Here is a 17422-nt window from a genome sequence, read left to right as displayed (position 1 = left end):
GTTTCTCTGAACTATGTCCCTTGGAGGCTGCATTTGTTCCCGCTTGGGATTTCATGCTCCTTCAGCTAGCATTAATCTGGGCTGTTTGCTTTACACACCATTTGCTTTTGTGGCTTTGCTTCTTTAAGAAGCTTTGGTGAAATCTTGTGCTTGCTTTTTTTTTGGTCTTTAGGAGGAATCTCAACAACATAGACCAGACCATGATGGGTGAAAGATGAGATACATTCAGCAAGCATTGTCAACGCAGTTAGACAAAGTTCCTTGAGTGAAACCATCCCTAATTTACAATAAGTTATGCACAGAGTTTATGTATCACTAAGTCATCAGGAGCACAGTGGCCACTGCTCACTTTCTTATGGACTCAAAGCTGTTTACTGGAGAGCATGGTTTGGTGTCATGGTTTCACCTGAACTTTTTCTTTTCATGTGATTTTTTTGCTTTTATTTTCTTTTTAACTCACTGGCTGTTTTTCACCCATAGCTGCCCCTCTAAGGGCATGAGTGGATAGTGTGGCCGGACTGCAATCAAAGAAATATTTTGAGAGTCCTTTCAAACCTCTTTAAGGAATCTGGTCTGGCTATGAATGCTGGCTTTATGCGGTGCTGTTTTGAAGTAGGAGTGAGTCATTAAAAAACAATTTATGCTCTCTCCATGTTCAACTTTGACTTTATTAAGAAAAAGAGAAAGAAAACAAACACAATCCCATTCACTGCTGAAATACACATTGATCCTTTAATCCTCAGGGAATCGTTGGGAAGTGCTTCCTCCTTGAAAGAATCACTGTATTGACGCAAGATTTAATTGTGCAATTACACACATGCGTTTTTCTCCTGGGCTTTGCAGAGCAGGGCTCTGTGGCTGGAATGCTAATCAGAAAGTGATTGATACGATCTTGCAGCACACACAGCCTGAACGCAGCCTCCTGGCTGGCAGCAGCCCCTAGATACCTTCATGGGTCAGTCCCAGCCTTTTCAGGCAGGAAACCAAAGATGGGAATCACAGCCCAGCAAGGTCAGAGCAAGGACTGGAATTTGAGATGGAGCCCAAAACTGTATCCCGTATCGGTTTTTTGTGGCCTTCCTTGGTGGAAGCAGGAGGCTCTGGCACCCATCCCTCCTCAGCACTGCTTGGGGGCTGTAGCTGGCAGGTACCAGCAGGGATTCTGTTCAGATGTCCTCATCTGTGAGCTGAAAATATTACCTGCCTGCAAGCGCCTGCTCAGTGGCTTCTCCTGCTCATGTGCACACTTTTGTGGGATTGAAATTTTCATTGAAGTTTGCTGAAAGCATTGATTCAAAGCTACTGGGAAATGCTCTGCTCGTCTTTGTACCTATATATGTATATACACCCAACCATACTTGTAAACTTTGTCAGATTTTTCTGATACTTCATGTGTGCCATCTCTAACAGCAGGTGGGTGTGACACATAAAGCAGAGCCGTGAAAGATCACTTCCAGGATTTGGGGACCGTCTGGGAACCCTTGCTGTCACATGTGTTATTGCAGCACATCTTGATTCAGAAGCTGAACCCGGGTTGGGCTTGATTCCTCATACTAACAGACCCTGATGGGAGACAGTTGTGAAGTAACGTAGAGCTCATCCTTGCGTTGCCTCATCTGGGAAGCATGTTGTGCTTTGCGATTTACAGTTTCCTGCAAGTGAAACCAAAGGCTGGTTAAGCATTAAATGGGAAGAAATGTAACCCTTCTCCAACTGGCTTTGAATGCTAATATTTTCTTTAGGTTTAATCTGTTTACCATGACATTACTATTAATGGTTTCATCATCAATTCAGCTTTCCCACCAGCATTAAGGATGGAGTTTCCAGATGGGCAATCTTAGCTGTCAGCCGTGTGTCCCTTATCCATGGCCACAGGCTACCAAGTGAGCCTTGTTCCTGGCCACACCATCAGTCCCGTGGCAAGGGTGCCCTAGGCTCACCATCCTGATTTTTTAAACCCTTTTAAACTCTTTTAATTAATATTTTTAATGCATCCACCACACTTGCCTAATGGCCTCAGGAAAATGAAAAGAAGAGGCTTTTGTTATGTTGTTAAGCAGCGTTTGGCTAATGTTACAGACTGCTGGCCTCCAGGTCCCTCTCTTCATGTTTTCTTCTTGTTTCTCTGAAAGTCTTAACTCAGGGCAAGCTGAGGCTGCTCCTTTTGGCAAAAACTAGCAAAAACTAGTCCTCCTCTGATTTCAGCTGTTTGCTCTCTGCAGAAGATTGATCTGTGCCCTCCTGGCAGCAGCACCTTGGGGCACATCAGTCCCAATCAGGACAGGACGATGCATTTTGTTCCTCCCTTTCATACAAGGCTGAAAACATGCAAAGAAGAGTGGGCAGCTGTGGTCTTAGATGACAACCTGAGAGGAGCTTTGCAAGCAGAAAAGCCCAGGAAATAGCAAGGAAGGCAACTGGCAGAAGTCAACAAGGGACTTTCTCTCCAGATGCAAGAGAAGCAAAGGAATTATAAGTAACGTGCTGAAATACGCAGATAAAATTACCCAAATTATTTTGACCATAAAGCCCAGGATAGTAAAGACTCTTAACCTCTATTAATCAGCAAGAAGCTGGAAGAGGCCACACAATGATCTCAGCTGCCAAAGCTGCTGCACCCTTTTATTCCCTTTAATTTAATTGAATTAGTCCTGTCTGTGTCCTTTGTTCTTCCACCCTGCTCAGGAAGTCTGCTGCTGGTTTTGGCAGGGCTTGCTCTGGCTCCACATGGCTGGTTTGTGTTCAGCCAGGAGGAATGAGATGAAGGGCAGGAAGGGGAAGAGGATGGGAAAAGGTCCTGCGGGAGCAACCTGCTTAATGTGCCTCATTTGTCTTAATAGTGCCGCTATATCGCTTCCTGGCAAAACCTCCTTCTGATAAGCCAAACAGGCAAAATTAAATGCAGGACTCCCACTGATATCAGGAAAGATGAGATTTCATGCTTAAATCTTAAAAAAAAAAAAAAAAAAAAGAGTGCCTATGATCTAAGACTTGCGCAGCCGGAGCTGCAAACCCAGTGGTTGTTCTTAACCCCAGTCCTTGGTTACACTGAGGGGTACAGATGTCTCACCTTTAGCTTAGCTGTTCTGGTTTGTACCACTTGCTTCTCATCAGACCAGTAAGAAATAAAAGCAACAGCTTAGCCTTGGCTCCTCTGCTTGCTTATCATGCAGAAAAAAGATCCAGTGAGCACAGCAGAGGGATTCCCAGTGCTAACCTCTGGATATTGTCTCTGCTGGTGGCAATAGCATCACTGTACCCCTTGCACTGTTCCTCGAGGCTGTTGTGGGGTGCAGACCCTTCCCTGCCCTCCTGCTGCTTGCTGGACTCCTGCAAACGACCACCACCTCCATCTGCCCCTTCTCTGCAGGGCTGCAGCTCCCCTCCCAGGACCATCCAAGGGCAGAGTTTCCCCCAGTTTCAGTGACATTCTAGCAGAGAACCTGGCAGCATCATTGCAACTTCACCAGTTTCCCCAGCAAATGCATTAGCCTCTAGTCTCCCGTCAGCATTATTGCAAGAATACTGTCAGTTCAACCCACTGGTGTTTGTATTTGCAGCTGCCAGAAATAATGATTCAGCACTTGCACTCTGGTCTTAGCACTCCTGTCCTTTTACATGACAGTGTAAAGATTTGTGTGTCTTCGTATAACAGGAAAAGACAATGTGTGCAATCCATCACCTACTCAAGTCCCAGAGCAATCCTCACAGGGGATGTTCAGAGATGATGATGTGTCAGGAAACTGCCCTGTGCTGGTGCTTTGTAAAACAGTTGTCTTTCACTGTAGGAGTGGGAGGATGTGTCCCACTGATGCTGTACCAGAGGGGTGGCACTGGAGGTGTCAATATGCATAATTCATGGGTTGTAATGGAAACATTAAAAAAAAGGAAATTAAGATACATCAGAAAAAAAAAAAATTACCTGCCTTGTCAATGTGGAATTTTTATGACCCTTTGCTTTACTTCATCCTTCTTAAATGAGCAAAGAAATAAATGCAAGAGGTGATTTCCTGGACACAGATACCTTATCTCCAATTCCAGAGTTTATCCCTAGCAAAGGATGAGATAGCGGATCAGCTAACCCAAGGGTGTACCTTCATCACCTTTCCATCAAGGAATGATAATGCTTAATATTTGGAAAAAGATGAAGCACTTACAGGAAGCTGTGGTTAAGAGAAGGGATTTTCAGATTATTTTGAATGCCTCAGGCTTGTCTGAGAAACATGATTTTGAGCTCCATATTTTCTTGGACTTCTCTGACTTCAGAGTCCAGCCATACAAAACACCATGAATCCATTACAGCAAGCCCAGGTTTTCCCAAATATGTACAACGTCAAGTTTCTCCTCTTCCTTTCACAGCAATGAATTATCAGTCGTATATTTGCAGTGAAGTAGTGTGTTCTTTGCTTACCAGTTTTATAGGGGGATCCTTACCTCCTTGTTTGATGTAATTCTTCTTGGATCTGAAGAGTAAAACATATTTACATCGGCATGTGGAATTCTAGAAAACATCAGGAAAAAATTAAGACTGGAAAGGAAGCTTTTCCATCCAATGAAATTTTTTTATGTGTTTTTTCCCACATCAGAATAAAAACTTGAAATATAGAAATCCCCTCCACCCCCCCAAAAAATAAATAAAACCAGAACACAACATTAAGCCAGCTGCAGCTACTTATTTTGATTATCATATACTTTCTATTTTGTTAGTACTTTTACTTCATGTTGCAATGCAAAGTAGAGATTTCAAATTTCTTTGATAAAGATTTGGGTCCACATAGTTGATTTCAGTAGTTTGGGAACTGTTTGGCAGATGATTTTACATCAGAAAGTGGCAGTTTGCAGCACTAAAAATAAAAAATAGCAATCTAGTAAATGAGTAATTAGCAGAGCAGCTTGGCGGATGGAAGGCAGCACGTCTAAATTACTGCACTAAGTCCATTTGCAGGAAGATATTATCTGACTTTCTTGTTATTAATGATAATAAAAATTAAAATATTCAGCTGGGATTTTTTCCTGTTTCTATTAGCAGGAATACATGTGTGTGTATATATATTCGCTCTTTGATGCTTTTCTTGGTTGTTTGCATCTCAATCCTTGACCGTCTTGCTCTGGGACTTTAATAGTACTCCAGAAATTATTCAGACCACACCTTTGTTTAGCACAGAGGAAACTTGAGGCTTTTACAATTAGTGCTGCTGGTTATTCCATGAAAAACCTATGCCATGGTCTGACAAGGAAATCAGCATTAAAAAGCCAGGCAATAAGCAGTGCTTTATCAGCAGACTCACAGGGAGCATCAGTTGGCAGCCTGGAGGTCAATTTCACGTCTTGTTTTGGCAGCACAGGTTGCTGGGGATGCAGAGATGGTGCAGTCGCCTCCCAGTCTGCACAGACCTGCATGGCCCCAATGCTTTCTCTGTGGAAATCCAGGCATCACTTGGCTGAAGTCCAAGGTGCCTAAGTTTCAATGCCCCCAAGACACCACGATGATCACTTACCCTGTGCCCCCTGTGACACAAGCCACTGGTGTTTCTGCTGAGCATTCCCACTGCAAACCTGCATCCTGCAGTGGTTTTAAGTGCATGTTTTATTAAACCCTTCGACTAACACGGTTCCCATGACAAGGGAGACTTTTAATGAGCTGGTTTAGTGGATAATTGCTCTCACTGTTAAAAATAAAACATGCTTCTCCCTTTGTTTTCATCTCGACTCTCCTGAGTTTCAGTCTTCCAGCCCTGGACTTTGCTCCACCTATGTTTGGCAGAGTTAAAGCCCTTCAGAGTCTGAAATCTTCCCACATACCCTTAAAGCCTAGGAGGAGTAATTTCCTAATCTTCTCTTTTAAGAGGACAGTGATAAGTGAAGACTTATTATTGACTCCGTTGACTTTTCCGTGGTTTGGGTTTGGGTTTTTTAGATAAGTTCTAATTGTTCCTTTTTACCATTGTGCAACTATTGTTAATAATTGCTGTTCGCTGTATCTGTATCTAAGGATGTTATCTTCTGTTGAAGATCCAACATTAGGGGCTCAGATGGCCAGTTGAAGGGTTGTTGATTTGGTTTTGGGCACCTTTGGAGAAACATAGGTGCATCAATCAAAGTGCTATTTACTCACCTCCTCAGAAGGTTTTGTAATTCCTGTTTATTATTTTTAGTGGCTCTTATTCAAATGGCAATGCATCACTGGTGGTTTCAGTTCCACTTGTAGGCTGGGCTGTATTCTACCACCCCTAATCATCTCAAATACTTTCTTCACTTCATCTGATTTTGCTGGGAAATTTCAAGGAGTGAGATGATACTTGAATGAAACTGGACATTAGATTGGGGGTTAGATAGATCCTAACAAGCAGTTGCTCTGCTTTCCATGGCAAGATTTCTAAGCTTTATTAAACAAATGGGGAGTCTTTTCCCTTCACACATGTTTTAAAGCATTATATTATACCCTGTTACTAATACAAATGTTAAACTATCTTGATGGTAATACCCATCTTTTAGTGAAATTTCAAACTGTGACCATATCCAAAGTCCCCATGAAAGGATGTGAGCTCTTTTATAGCCTTTTATACTGCAACTTCAAAGGGATTGTTCCCCATCCAAGTGCCCAAGCCTTTGCAGGATAAAGGTATAAATATCTTGTTTATAATATTTATCCACTTACCTGTTTTGTTTTGCTGTTTGCAGCATTTTTGTTCCTGCATATGTTGGGCTGGTGGGAAGTCTCATAAATACCATGATAGCAATGTTTTGGATCCCTTTGCCAGCTAAACCGAAGTCTGACCATCGTGCGAAAGAGCATGGTAAGTATTTAGTGAGTTTGATAAATAGCACATGAATAGGGAGAGTAGATTGGCATGCTGTAAGGACTGCTAAAGAACTTGGGGTTGCATTTAAGAGCAAATGCTGGCACTTTAATACCTAAGCTGTGCTTGTAGAAGAGTATTATTCCCTACCTGTCAACCACTCTACTGTGCAGAATCACAAACTCCTAGCTCAGTGCCTGCTTTGCATCTCAGAAAAGGTGAGTGTGGGCCCCTTTCTGGGGATAGCTGGCCCAGAATGAGAAGTGATCCTGCAGTCTCACAGGGGTCTTCTTCATGCAAAGCCAGCACTAGCTCCCAACCTTCTGCCATCACCAGAAAGCTGGTGCTGCAGAGACTTGCCTTTTCAGAAAGGTGGTGGTGAACCTGAGCAGACAGTCCCAGAGTTTCTTGCATCCTGCCTCTAACCTGTATAAATTGAGTATTAATCTATATGTTGTTTTCTGTAGGCACATCGCAGTCTGGCAGTGTGTTCAGCATCAGACAAATCCTACATTTGATGAAGTTTCCAGGAGTAATGGAAGTTTTCATAATCAAGGTCTTTGCTGGACTTCCCATTGGTAAATCTCAGCCATTAACCATGATTGCTGATGTATTTAAAATAAAATGACGTACGCTGTGGATCAGGCTTGTCTCAAGTTACTGAAAGCATGTTGCATTTGATCATAGAGCAGTGAGGATTCAGCTTCTAAGTCAGCACTGGGTACTTTGAAATACTCTCAGCTACATAGGGTCAAAAGCCTGGGATTTAATGTAAAATAGGCCTCTTGTCACAGGCTGCTTCTGTGACTTTTGGCAAATCACTTAATCTTTCTACTCCATCCCCATGGCTGTAAATGTTTTTCCCTCTTGTCTGTCATTTCTTGTTTATGCTTTAACCTCTTCAGAGTAGGGGGAAATAATTTATACTCTGCCAGAAACACTGAGGTCCTTCCTGATCTGCTTAATGATTTTAAGGGGTGTGTGTACCTTAACCTTTTTCCCAACAACTGAAGACTATTGCTGGATGAGAGGCCATGGCTGCTCTGTCAGCTGCACGTAGGGGAGCAGCAGCATGTTTCTTGTCTTGTAGGTTGATGCTTGTTCTTCTTTATATATTCTGCTAATTTTTTTTTGTATTGTGGTAGGAACCTGCTGCTACCTGAAACCCATCCCAAACCTGCTTGTTTCCTTGCTCCCTTTGAGTCAATTGCTGTCCTGGCATAGTCCATGTCTCCCAATTTGTCTGGTTGTACATGTCCTTGGTCACAATTTAATAATATTTACTTTTGCCTGCCCTCTAGTTTCTTTCCCCCCAGCTTATCTAGAGACAGGCCAGCGTGTCAGCCTTGTTAGTGGTGGTGTAAGGAAAAGGTGGTGTTCTCTGCCATTCTACATGGAGAGCCTACATGGCTGTTTTCATAGTCAAATGTAAAAGTGCAGTTTCTCTTGATTACAGTTTCAAGAACTGAATTTCATACACGTCAAAATATGTGCACATCATGCATCTGAACAAACTAAGGTAATTCTCTTCTGAACAAGGATCCTAAGAGAGGATTTAAGGTACCTTAGCTTTTATACTTTGCATCTTTTTCTAATCCATCTGTGTCTGGAGAAGCCCTTGAAGTTTAAATAACGTGAAACATAGTCTACAAATTAAATTCTAATTTGTAAACTGTAAATTCAACTCACAAATGAAGGTAGATTTGGCTGTGGAGAGTGGCTGAATCGGAAGGCAATGGCATTTCTGGGCTTGGCCAGGTTTGTCTGTTATTCCTTGCTAAGGCTCTGGGTGAACAAGTCCAACTGGAGAATAGCATGCAGGGAAGTAAAGGATCTCTGTTTGTTTTTTTTTTTCTTTTTGTGTGTAGTTGGCATTGGCTGAGATCAGTAGTGCCAGTTGGTCCTACCTCTCTGTTGGAGACAGGATATGGTCTCGATGGACTGGTGGATTGCTCTAATAATGCACTTTTTAGGTTCTTCCGGGAAAAAACTCAAAACCTTTAAAATTGGATTTTTGAAAGTGCTTATAAAATTACAGCATTTCACAGAATGGGATAGTCAAGTGATGTTTTAAGAGGGTTCTCTTTGCTGATTCTGGCTTATTTCTCAGTTTAAAGTAGCGTTCATTTCTCTGTTTAAAAATGCCGCATCCATGCAATCTGCACAGTGATTTCCTGTGCACTCTCCTTTTTCCAAAGGCTCAGTGAGATGCACTTTGTTTTAGTCATCCCTGTGGAAATGCGAATTCCTCCCTGTTGCAGAAGACATTCTTCTTTTACCATTGCACAGCAAAAAATGCACCCAACCAAAATAAACATCTCCTGCCCAAAACTGTAAGGGAACTTCTAGGCAAAGAGGATGGAGACAGCAAAGCTGAGAGTTCAGGGAGGCCATGGGCTGACAGTCTGTCACTGAAATGGCTGGGAGTACTTCAGTGAGAGCAGGAAAGGGTTTGTCTGAGGAACTCCTGCTACAAGCATAGCGATTGTGAGGAGTGATCACAATCCTGGTCACTTCTCTCTGCAGGTCTCTCTTCAGGTTACTGACCATACAACAGCAGCTGAAAGGGGATTTGGCCGTCATCTACTTCTCTGCAGCTCACAGCTGGAGGCTGAGCTCCTCGTGAGCTCATTTACCTTTCATCTCCTGGCTGCAACTGTATAATTAATTAGATCACCCAAATTACAGACCATTCTCTATTTACTTTGTAAACAGGTTTGTGATATACACAGAGGAAAATCTTATGTTCCTTGAGGAACTCATTGTTTTCTAAAACTAGCTTGTTTGAGACTGAAAGAGTGTCCCCAGGAGGGCTGCCGGGCCAGGAACCTCCTCCCGGGGTTGCACAGGAGCAGAGACATGGGCTCCGTGCCTCTTGCAGGAGGGTAGCTGCCAAGGGATGGATGGGCAACAGACTGATCCAGCATGGTCAAACTACATCCTCAAGTGGCCTGGGAAATTGAGTCTCATTGCATTGCGGTAGATGAGAGGAAAAAAAACATGAGGATAAAAATGTCAAACATACTTCTTGCAGAACAGAAATCACCGGGGCCTTGAAAATACCAATATGTAGCTGCTTGTATGAATCTTTGGCTGCCTAATCCCTTTGGAAAACCTGATTTTAATCACTTTAGCACCTACGTCCCATTTTTAAAGGGACTTTCACACAGAGCAGGATTTTGCAGTGGGCCCTGGGGCTCTGCATCCCATTGCATCTGCAATCCAGCGTAGGAGGGCTGAGACAGGCTCCCAGAGGCTGTACTTGCGTTTTCACAGTGGCTCACTGTAAAGATTGCTAAGTCGGCCCTCCCAAAGCCATGGGCTGAGTTTAGAAATGTTATGTCTTTTTTTTTTTTTTGTTTGAAAATACAGTTTGTACTCCTGTGTCTCCTTTGTGCTTTTCTTAGTCTTTATCGAATCTCACGAACTATTTACCTGCCTTCTGCTGTATAAACCTAGTAACTCACCCCTCTGATACCACGTTTTCTAAGGAGTTCAGGCCTTATTGAGACCACCCCTCAAAAAGATGAGATTTTGAGGATTTTTTTTGCTACTTTCCATTTTTTTTTCTGTTCAAAACACGAGCTTCATAGTGTGTATTGAAGCTTATGCCAGCAGCTTCTGTGTGGGGTTTTGGTGTTCCCAGAAGAAACCTTCCCTGGGGTACGTTATACTCACATGGCTGCCCACAGCCGACCTGCAGCCTAGCCAGATTGGACCTGCTGAGATTTTTGTAAGGAATGCTTATGCATGTTCAGATGAGCAGAAAATCTTTTGAGTTCAATTTAGGACTTAATGTGTGGGTTTCACCAAGAAATGTGTTGCCAGTGGGAGAGACCCCCTTAGTTGCTGGGAGCAGAGGGAGTAGCGGGGTCTCCCTTGTCCAAGTAGTGTTAAGTGACCATGCAGGCAGGGAGAGATGACACTCTTCTAAAGAAGAGGAGGCTTCTATCTCAATGGAAGCTGCGCAATGTGTAACACCACCACCCCCTGCTCCGAAAGAAATCAACTCATTTGGAGGAGAAAGATCCAAATATGCCTTAACATGGTGAGGGACTTCAAAGGGGAGAGGATCTGTAGAAGTTGGCGTGAGGTACCAGGAAGAAGCGTCAGATATGTAGGAAGGTCAGACCCCTCCTAGGTAGTACCTGCAGCCGGGTAGCAGGATGAAGGGCAAGCGCCCACTTCAATCTATCTTCCTTCAAGTGAAACAAAGTGTGGTTTTTCTTTCATTTCTTCACGTGTGCGTTTTATAAACATGTGCAACTCTGTTGCTGGTTTGGATGTTGTGAGTAAATACTGTTATTTGCATGTTACCTTAAGCTGGCTTGAGCTAAGAGCGATTTCAAAGTAACTGGATAAGGATGGGATGCTCCCCGCAGAAGGGTGTGGTGAAGCCATAAATCTTCATAAGCCCCAGCTCCCCAGCACCTTCTCCAAATATCCATAAAGTAGCAGTACCCTTCCTGCCCCCGAACCCCTCGCCCCCTGCACCATCTGGCCAGCTGGGGTGAATCTATCCCCATTAAGGGGGAAGAGGTGTCTCTGGTGGAGTTCAGGAAGGTTTTGTGGCTGGTCCTGGGGTGGGAAGGTGGTGGTGTCTCAAGGCAAAGGATTGGGGTGCTTGGAGATGGGTCCTCGTTGCTGCAGGTGCTCCACTGCTAACAGCGCTGTCGGGCTGCTGGGTGCAGTGGAGTTGTGCTCATTTGTTAGGGTGCGAGTCCTCCACAGCATTTCAGTCAGCAATTTGGGATGGCTCTCCTCATGCTTCTGGGAAATGCGAACAAATCCTTCCCATGCCATGGGGTTAGTGACTCTGCCAGGCCACAAGCTGTCTTAGTTGTCACACATTGCCTCCTGGGCTCTGTTTTCTTCAGGAAGGAGAGGACCACAGCTCCCTGTTTACCCAGTCTTTGTACCTCAGAGTACCCTATGAGGAAGGATAGGACCCCTAAAGGTCGTCCGCTCTCTTCTCCTCTCCCCAACAGGATCCATGATCTCCAACAGGCACATTGTGGGGACGTTCATGTGCGGAGAGTCCCCATTTCCTACTGTCTTGGTACATCTTAGGTGCACAGGACATGAGGGGAGGGAGCAGCCTCCTACCCCATACCAGCTATTTGAGAGCAATGTTTTGTCATAGTATTTTTAATTTGATAGCTCTTTGTGTACGATTGGAACATGTGTATGCAAGTCTGTATTTGTGTATGTTTGGCTTGGGGGAAACACACACTATTGTACTTTTATGTGAGATTGAGTGGGCATTTTCCGTTATGCTTTCCGGAAATTTCCTTAATTGAAAAGCAGACCCAGTCTGTGCTGTTTCTGTCTGTGCTTTTCCAGCTGCATGTGTCACCACTATCTGTCCAGGAGAGCCAGAGATTTCATGTGCCACCAACACCACTGCTGAGGTGTGCAGTGAAACTGCTGTATTTAGTCTGATGTCACCAGGTTGTTTCCCAGGCAGCATTCCCCATGGTGAAAATCTGAAGTCAGGCAAAAGGGGCAAGGAATCCAATCAGATTATTTTTCTGGTTACAGTCTTGTCTGAACAAATGTTTTCTTGCTGCCTTAATGGTTAGTCTGGCTTCGGTGATACAAATATTTACCAGTTTATAATAAACAGCTGAATCTACAGCCTACATAGTCACATTATTTTAAAGATGAAAGCAAGAGGGATAAAAAGTCACATTTAAAGATTAAATTATTACACCGACTTTGAATAGGATTCTGCTTGTGTTTATATCCAGTCCTGGTAACCCCAGGGAGAGCTACTGACTCATACTGGGGGTGATTGGGAGCAGGGTCCGGGAGTCTAAATGCAGTGCAAGTATATTGATGTATGCTTTTCATTAATCTTCCCTCTAGGTTTGTTCCTGATTATGTTTTCCATCATCTCTATGGATTTCTTTGGCTTGGAAGCAGTGGAGTCTGGATATCTAATGTCATATTTTGGTGTCCTTCAAATGGTAAGTGAAGTGGAAGTCCCGCTCTTGCCACATCATGATCTAATTTGCTACATTTTTGACATCCACTCTCCCAAATCCAGGCATAATATTGACAGGCAAATCCTAGTTCTGCCATGAGACAACTTAGCTTCAAAAATAGAAGTGACTCCGAGTTTATTCTGTTCTTTGGAATAGGAAGAAACCATAGCTAGGAATGCCCTGAAAGCTGTCTCCCCATTGTCCCTCCTTGCAGATCTTTAAACTGCTAAAAGGAGCTAAAATTTCCTTGGACTGATATGTCACCCTTTTTTTTGTAACAAGACTTAAACTGTAGCTGAAGTACCTTGACTAAAGTTTTTACTGCTGCAGGTTACCTGATTTATGTTTACTTAGTAGCACCCTGTAAATTTATGTAAGTAGACCATCTTACTGTGATTTTCACAGATGCCTTCAGTGTCAAGGAAGGACTCATTTCTGCTGTGTGGAAACAAGCACAACAAGCTTGTACTTTCAAAAAAAAATGAAATATGGGCAATGGTATGTGTTTAAGAGACTTGTGAAATGGGTAAAAGGGAAAAATCAGCTGAATTAGACAGTAGCAGGGCCAAAAAAAAAGAAAAAAAAAAAACAGAAGATGCTGTATTATAGCAGAATTTTTCTTTTGGAGGAGGAGGTTAATAATTTTGCAGAAAGAGCAATGGATGGTTATAAGCAAGCCTCAAGGTAGGAATGTAAGTTAAGCAATATCCTGAAGGAGGGTGGTCTTGTTATTAAATCTGCCTTCATTTCCTGGGCATTGCCACAGAGTTCCTGTGGGATCTGGAGGAGCTTCTCATCTGGGAAATGGCAGCTTTAATTCCTTCCCTTGTGATCTGGATGTGGCACAGTGTTACCAGTTGCTTGGGCTCTGCCCTGGTCTCACCCAATCTGGGCACCTAGGTAGAGCAGCTGTTGAGCATGGCTGTACATCAGCAAGTGGAGTTTGCAGACTAAACCAGCTGGAGTTGAGAAGCTGGTGCCTGTGCCATGTCCGTTCTGGGAGGGTGGCTTCAGACCAGCTGTTGCTTGGTCCCCTGGGCTCGGTGTCTCTCACCAGCTGGATGCACCTTCCCATCCAGTCTTGTCAGAAAGAAAACCAGTTTGCTGCTGCACAGTGTGGAAACAGTGTGATGAATGGGGTGATCAGCTGCTTTCCAAAACACGCTTCTGATCCGAACTCCATTTTTAACAGAGGCTTTCGCTGTGTTAGTCTTTGTGTGACCCCTCTTAGACCTGGATCTGCAGGAATCACTCAGGTTTTAGAGGGGCCAAGTCTCCTTCTGATATCTTCTTCCCCCTTTGAACGCAGAGGGACTCCTCAAAAACTGTGGTCTTAACTTAGACATATCAGTTTAAATCCCTGTTATATATGTACACACTGAAATCAAATTTGGGGTTGCAGCATGGCTGTGGTGTACTTGTTTTGAGCTGGGTAACATGGGCAGCAACAGCTGGAGCAGGAGTGGCTTCATACTGCTAGATGGACACTGCTGTTATGTGTGGGATGTGTCTGCCTTCACTATCGTTTTCAAGGTTAGTTTGGTTGAAACTGCTGTAGATAAGGTTACCTGCACTGCTGTGCTGGTGGTCCCCACGGGTAGGAACAGCCCTGGAAGATACCGGAATTATAGCGTTCACTCTGCTTCCTAATGAATAATAAGACGGCAGTGCTAATTAGGGACCTGATCCTTCCCATAGTCACAGGGTTTCATCCCTTGGAGGCCAATCATACCTATTACGCCCTAACCCAGCAGTGGCCTACAGGCTCAGGTGCAGCATCTACTTTGCTGGGGTGTCTTTGCCTCAGGACATTGAGCACAGAAACTAGCTTTTGTCAGCCAGGCAGTTTTCTTTCATCCATCCATGCAGTCCTGTCTGTGTTGCTACACATATTCTACAGCACATGACTCTGGACATCAGAAATATAGGAATGAAGTGGTCCTATGGTACAAACCTTTTCTTCATGATGGTGCATTGGGGTTTGCTGTCAGAATACTTAAAGAGGAAAGGGAAAAAGGTTTCATTTTTTTTTTAAAGCCCGGGACACCTGATTCCTGGTGGCAGCAAAGCCATCTCACTGAGAGCTTGCAAAGCACTGCTTTCTGCTTTCTCACTTGTTCTTTCTGCTTTATGACTGGCATTCCAAGCTCTGCTCTGGTTCATGCAGGACCAGATCCCCAACTGGTCCAAATGATACTCTCACTATCTGACTTTTAAATTATTCTCAGACGTTAGAATTTATGTCTTTACAGGTGTCTGGCTAGAACCACCTAAAGATACCTCTTGCAGATAGTGACTGGGTTAGTATTTTACAACTGCTTTCTATTGGGGTTTCTCCAATGGAGGATGTATGCAGGGAATGCAACGTGTGCCAGCTCTGCCCTGCTGACCCCCAGAGCTGCTTGTGTGCCTTCATCTTGCCTAAGCTGGCATTTCAGATGCATTTGTTTCTACTGCACAGTGAACTGATACTGCTGGAGATAAAAATGCAGATTAAGGTGCAAGCAAATTCCACCAGTCTGGATGGCAGAATGGTGATTAATATCTGCTGACTGGCTTCCCCACTTCACTAAGTAAATTATGGCTTTATTAATAAGAAATATAATGTCCTTTTCAATGAATTTCAGCAACCAGATCCTCAGTTTTGTTTTCTCATTCCTTAGTTTGCCTTTCCGTAAAACATTGCGAAGGTTTTCCCATTGTCCTGGAGTTGCTCTGAGCCCACCTCTTAGAGAAAACATGTCCTCCCCATTTGCATCTCTCCCTGGATCTGAAAGTGGGTCATGTTTAAGGACTTTTAAGATGGGAGCAGACACCACAGAATTGAAGGGGAAAATAAGAATCGAACCATGCCCTGTTTACTTTAAACCTTCCTGCAGACGCTGAACACAGTGCCTGGGCGGTTGCACAGCATGTCTGGCTGGTATGCCCAGTGCCGTGTCCCAGGGTCTCACCGGCTCCCAGCACACATTGCTTGTACTAGGTGTGCACAGGGAGCAGCACAGTGAACAAGGCTTAGCTGAGCCCTTTCCTCAGCTCCTCCTCAAAACTCGTAAGCTGACATTGCCTGGTCTGCCAGTTCCTGGCAATTTGTAGTAATAGTATTCCTTTGTGTCACATAGTTTCTATTTTTTAATGAAATCTTCTCAAAACAAACATCTTCCTCTTGCACAGAAGATGATGTTGCAGCCCCCTTTTCCAGCCTGATCACCAATCCCAGGATGACTCAAGTAGTGATGGTCTGTTTCAACTTTCGTCTCCCACCATGGAGATATTATGCTCCAGTTGCTTAATCAAATTTTTCAGCTTCTTAGCCTCATTTAACCTACTGTGGTGAGAAGTGGTCAATACACTGTAAATATCCCTGTTTATCACCATTCCTCCCATCCAAGCCAGCTGCAGAGCACCCAGAGAGGAGATTTTGAATGGCTTTGGGTCAGACCACCTAATTTTAAGTAGGCAACTCAACTACTTCATCATCTGTGTCTCAAACAGCTGGTTGCAGCCTGAGAGGATCCCTGCAGGTTTGGAAGGTAGATTTGGGGCTGGTTTTTGGGGCCCAGGAGCCTCATGGGCTTTGGCTGACCACTCTGCAGAGCACCTCCCTTGGTTGCTCCCTTACTGAGCATCAGCTCTGTCCACATGGGAATGGTTCACGGCACTTGCCAGCAAAGTGCATCAGCTGGGGCTGGTGGTGGGTTTTGTCTTTGCAACGCTGTGCAGGTAGCACCAATGGCCACCACTCACGGCATGGGGCATCCTTGGCACCCTCTTCGCCGAGTTGGCTGCTCACAGCACGGTCAGCTTTCACCCCAGTGCTTATCATCCGTGTCCTTGCTGCCACTTGTACCTCTGCGTGGAGGAATGTAGGTTGCCTTAACTGCTGCTCCCAGCCTTTCTCATGGAGACCTGAGTGGCCCAAAGTAATAAGTCTACTGATGCATTGTTGCAAAAGTTGCCATGAGAGTACCTGTGTGTGGTGAACGTGGGCCTTCCCAGCTCTCTGTATAAAGCACTGGCCCAGGAACTGGTGCTGATTTTCTGTTTGTGGCTAGGCAAAGAGCATCGTGTAATAGCAGAGGATATTGGAAAGTCAGGGTGGGAAACTGGGATGGGGCCTCACTTCTGGGCTGGAACAAAGCCAAGCTAGGTCAGAGAAGGGTGTGTGAGAAGGCTGTGTCATAGCTGTCTGATGAAGAAACAAAGTCGTTGCTTAGAAAATGGAATATGACCAAGCCTTGAGTGGGCTGATGGGGAAGTGAAAATATCAAGTGAGGGATAATTCAAGCAATCCAGGGCTCTACAGTGATACTTGAAGAACCCTGATAGCATGGGGCTGTTTGAGGAGCTGAGACTGTGACAGCCTAAGTCGACGAGGGGAAGTCAGGTGAGAGATGAAGAAAGGAGGAGGAGAAGGCTGGACGGGTGCCTCTGCACTGAGATTCCCTTGCTCATGATGTGTTTGAAGCATACTTATCTGATTGCCGGTGTCTCCAGGCGAGAGGTGTGAGAGCCTGTCAGGGACGCAATCCCTCTGTCCTCCGGGGCTGGGCTTCCAGAGTCCTCTCATCTCAGAAGCCATGTGAATTAAATGCCTGGGAGTGTGAGATGCCATTCAATCTCCCTCCAGAGAAG

General features: G+C 44.4%; 1 protein-coding gene across 2 annotated transcripts in view; it reads left to right on the top strand.

Annotated features, from left to right (window-relative positions):
• Nucleotides 1-17422, top strand: part of SLC67A1 (solute carrier family 67 member 1) — a 72353-nt gene that overhangs the window by 30177 nt on the left and 24754 nt on the right. For both annotated transcript variants that reach the window (XM_071808978.1, XM_071808977.1), the window contains exons 5-7: nt 6682-6797; nt 7268-7378; nt 12669-12769. In XM_071808978.1, coding sequence (XP_071665079.1) covers nt 6682-6797; nt 7268-7378; nt 12669-12769 — 328 coding nt within the window. The remainder of the gene's footprint in view (nt 1-6681; nt 6798-7267; nt 7379-12668; nt 12770-17422) is intronic.

Source organism: Patagioenas fasciata, chromosome 5 (assembly GCF_037038585.1).
Source record: "Patagioenas fasciata isolate bPatFas1 chromosome 5, bPatFas1.hap1, whole genome shotgun sequence".
Classification (NCBI taxonomy): domain Eukaryota; kingdom Metazoa; phylum Chordata; class Aves; order Columbiformes; family Columbidae; genus Patagioenas; species Patagioenas fasciata.
The sequence above is the reverse complement of the archived record's forward strand: the minus strand, read 5'-3'. Positions and strand labels throughout refer to the sequence as shown.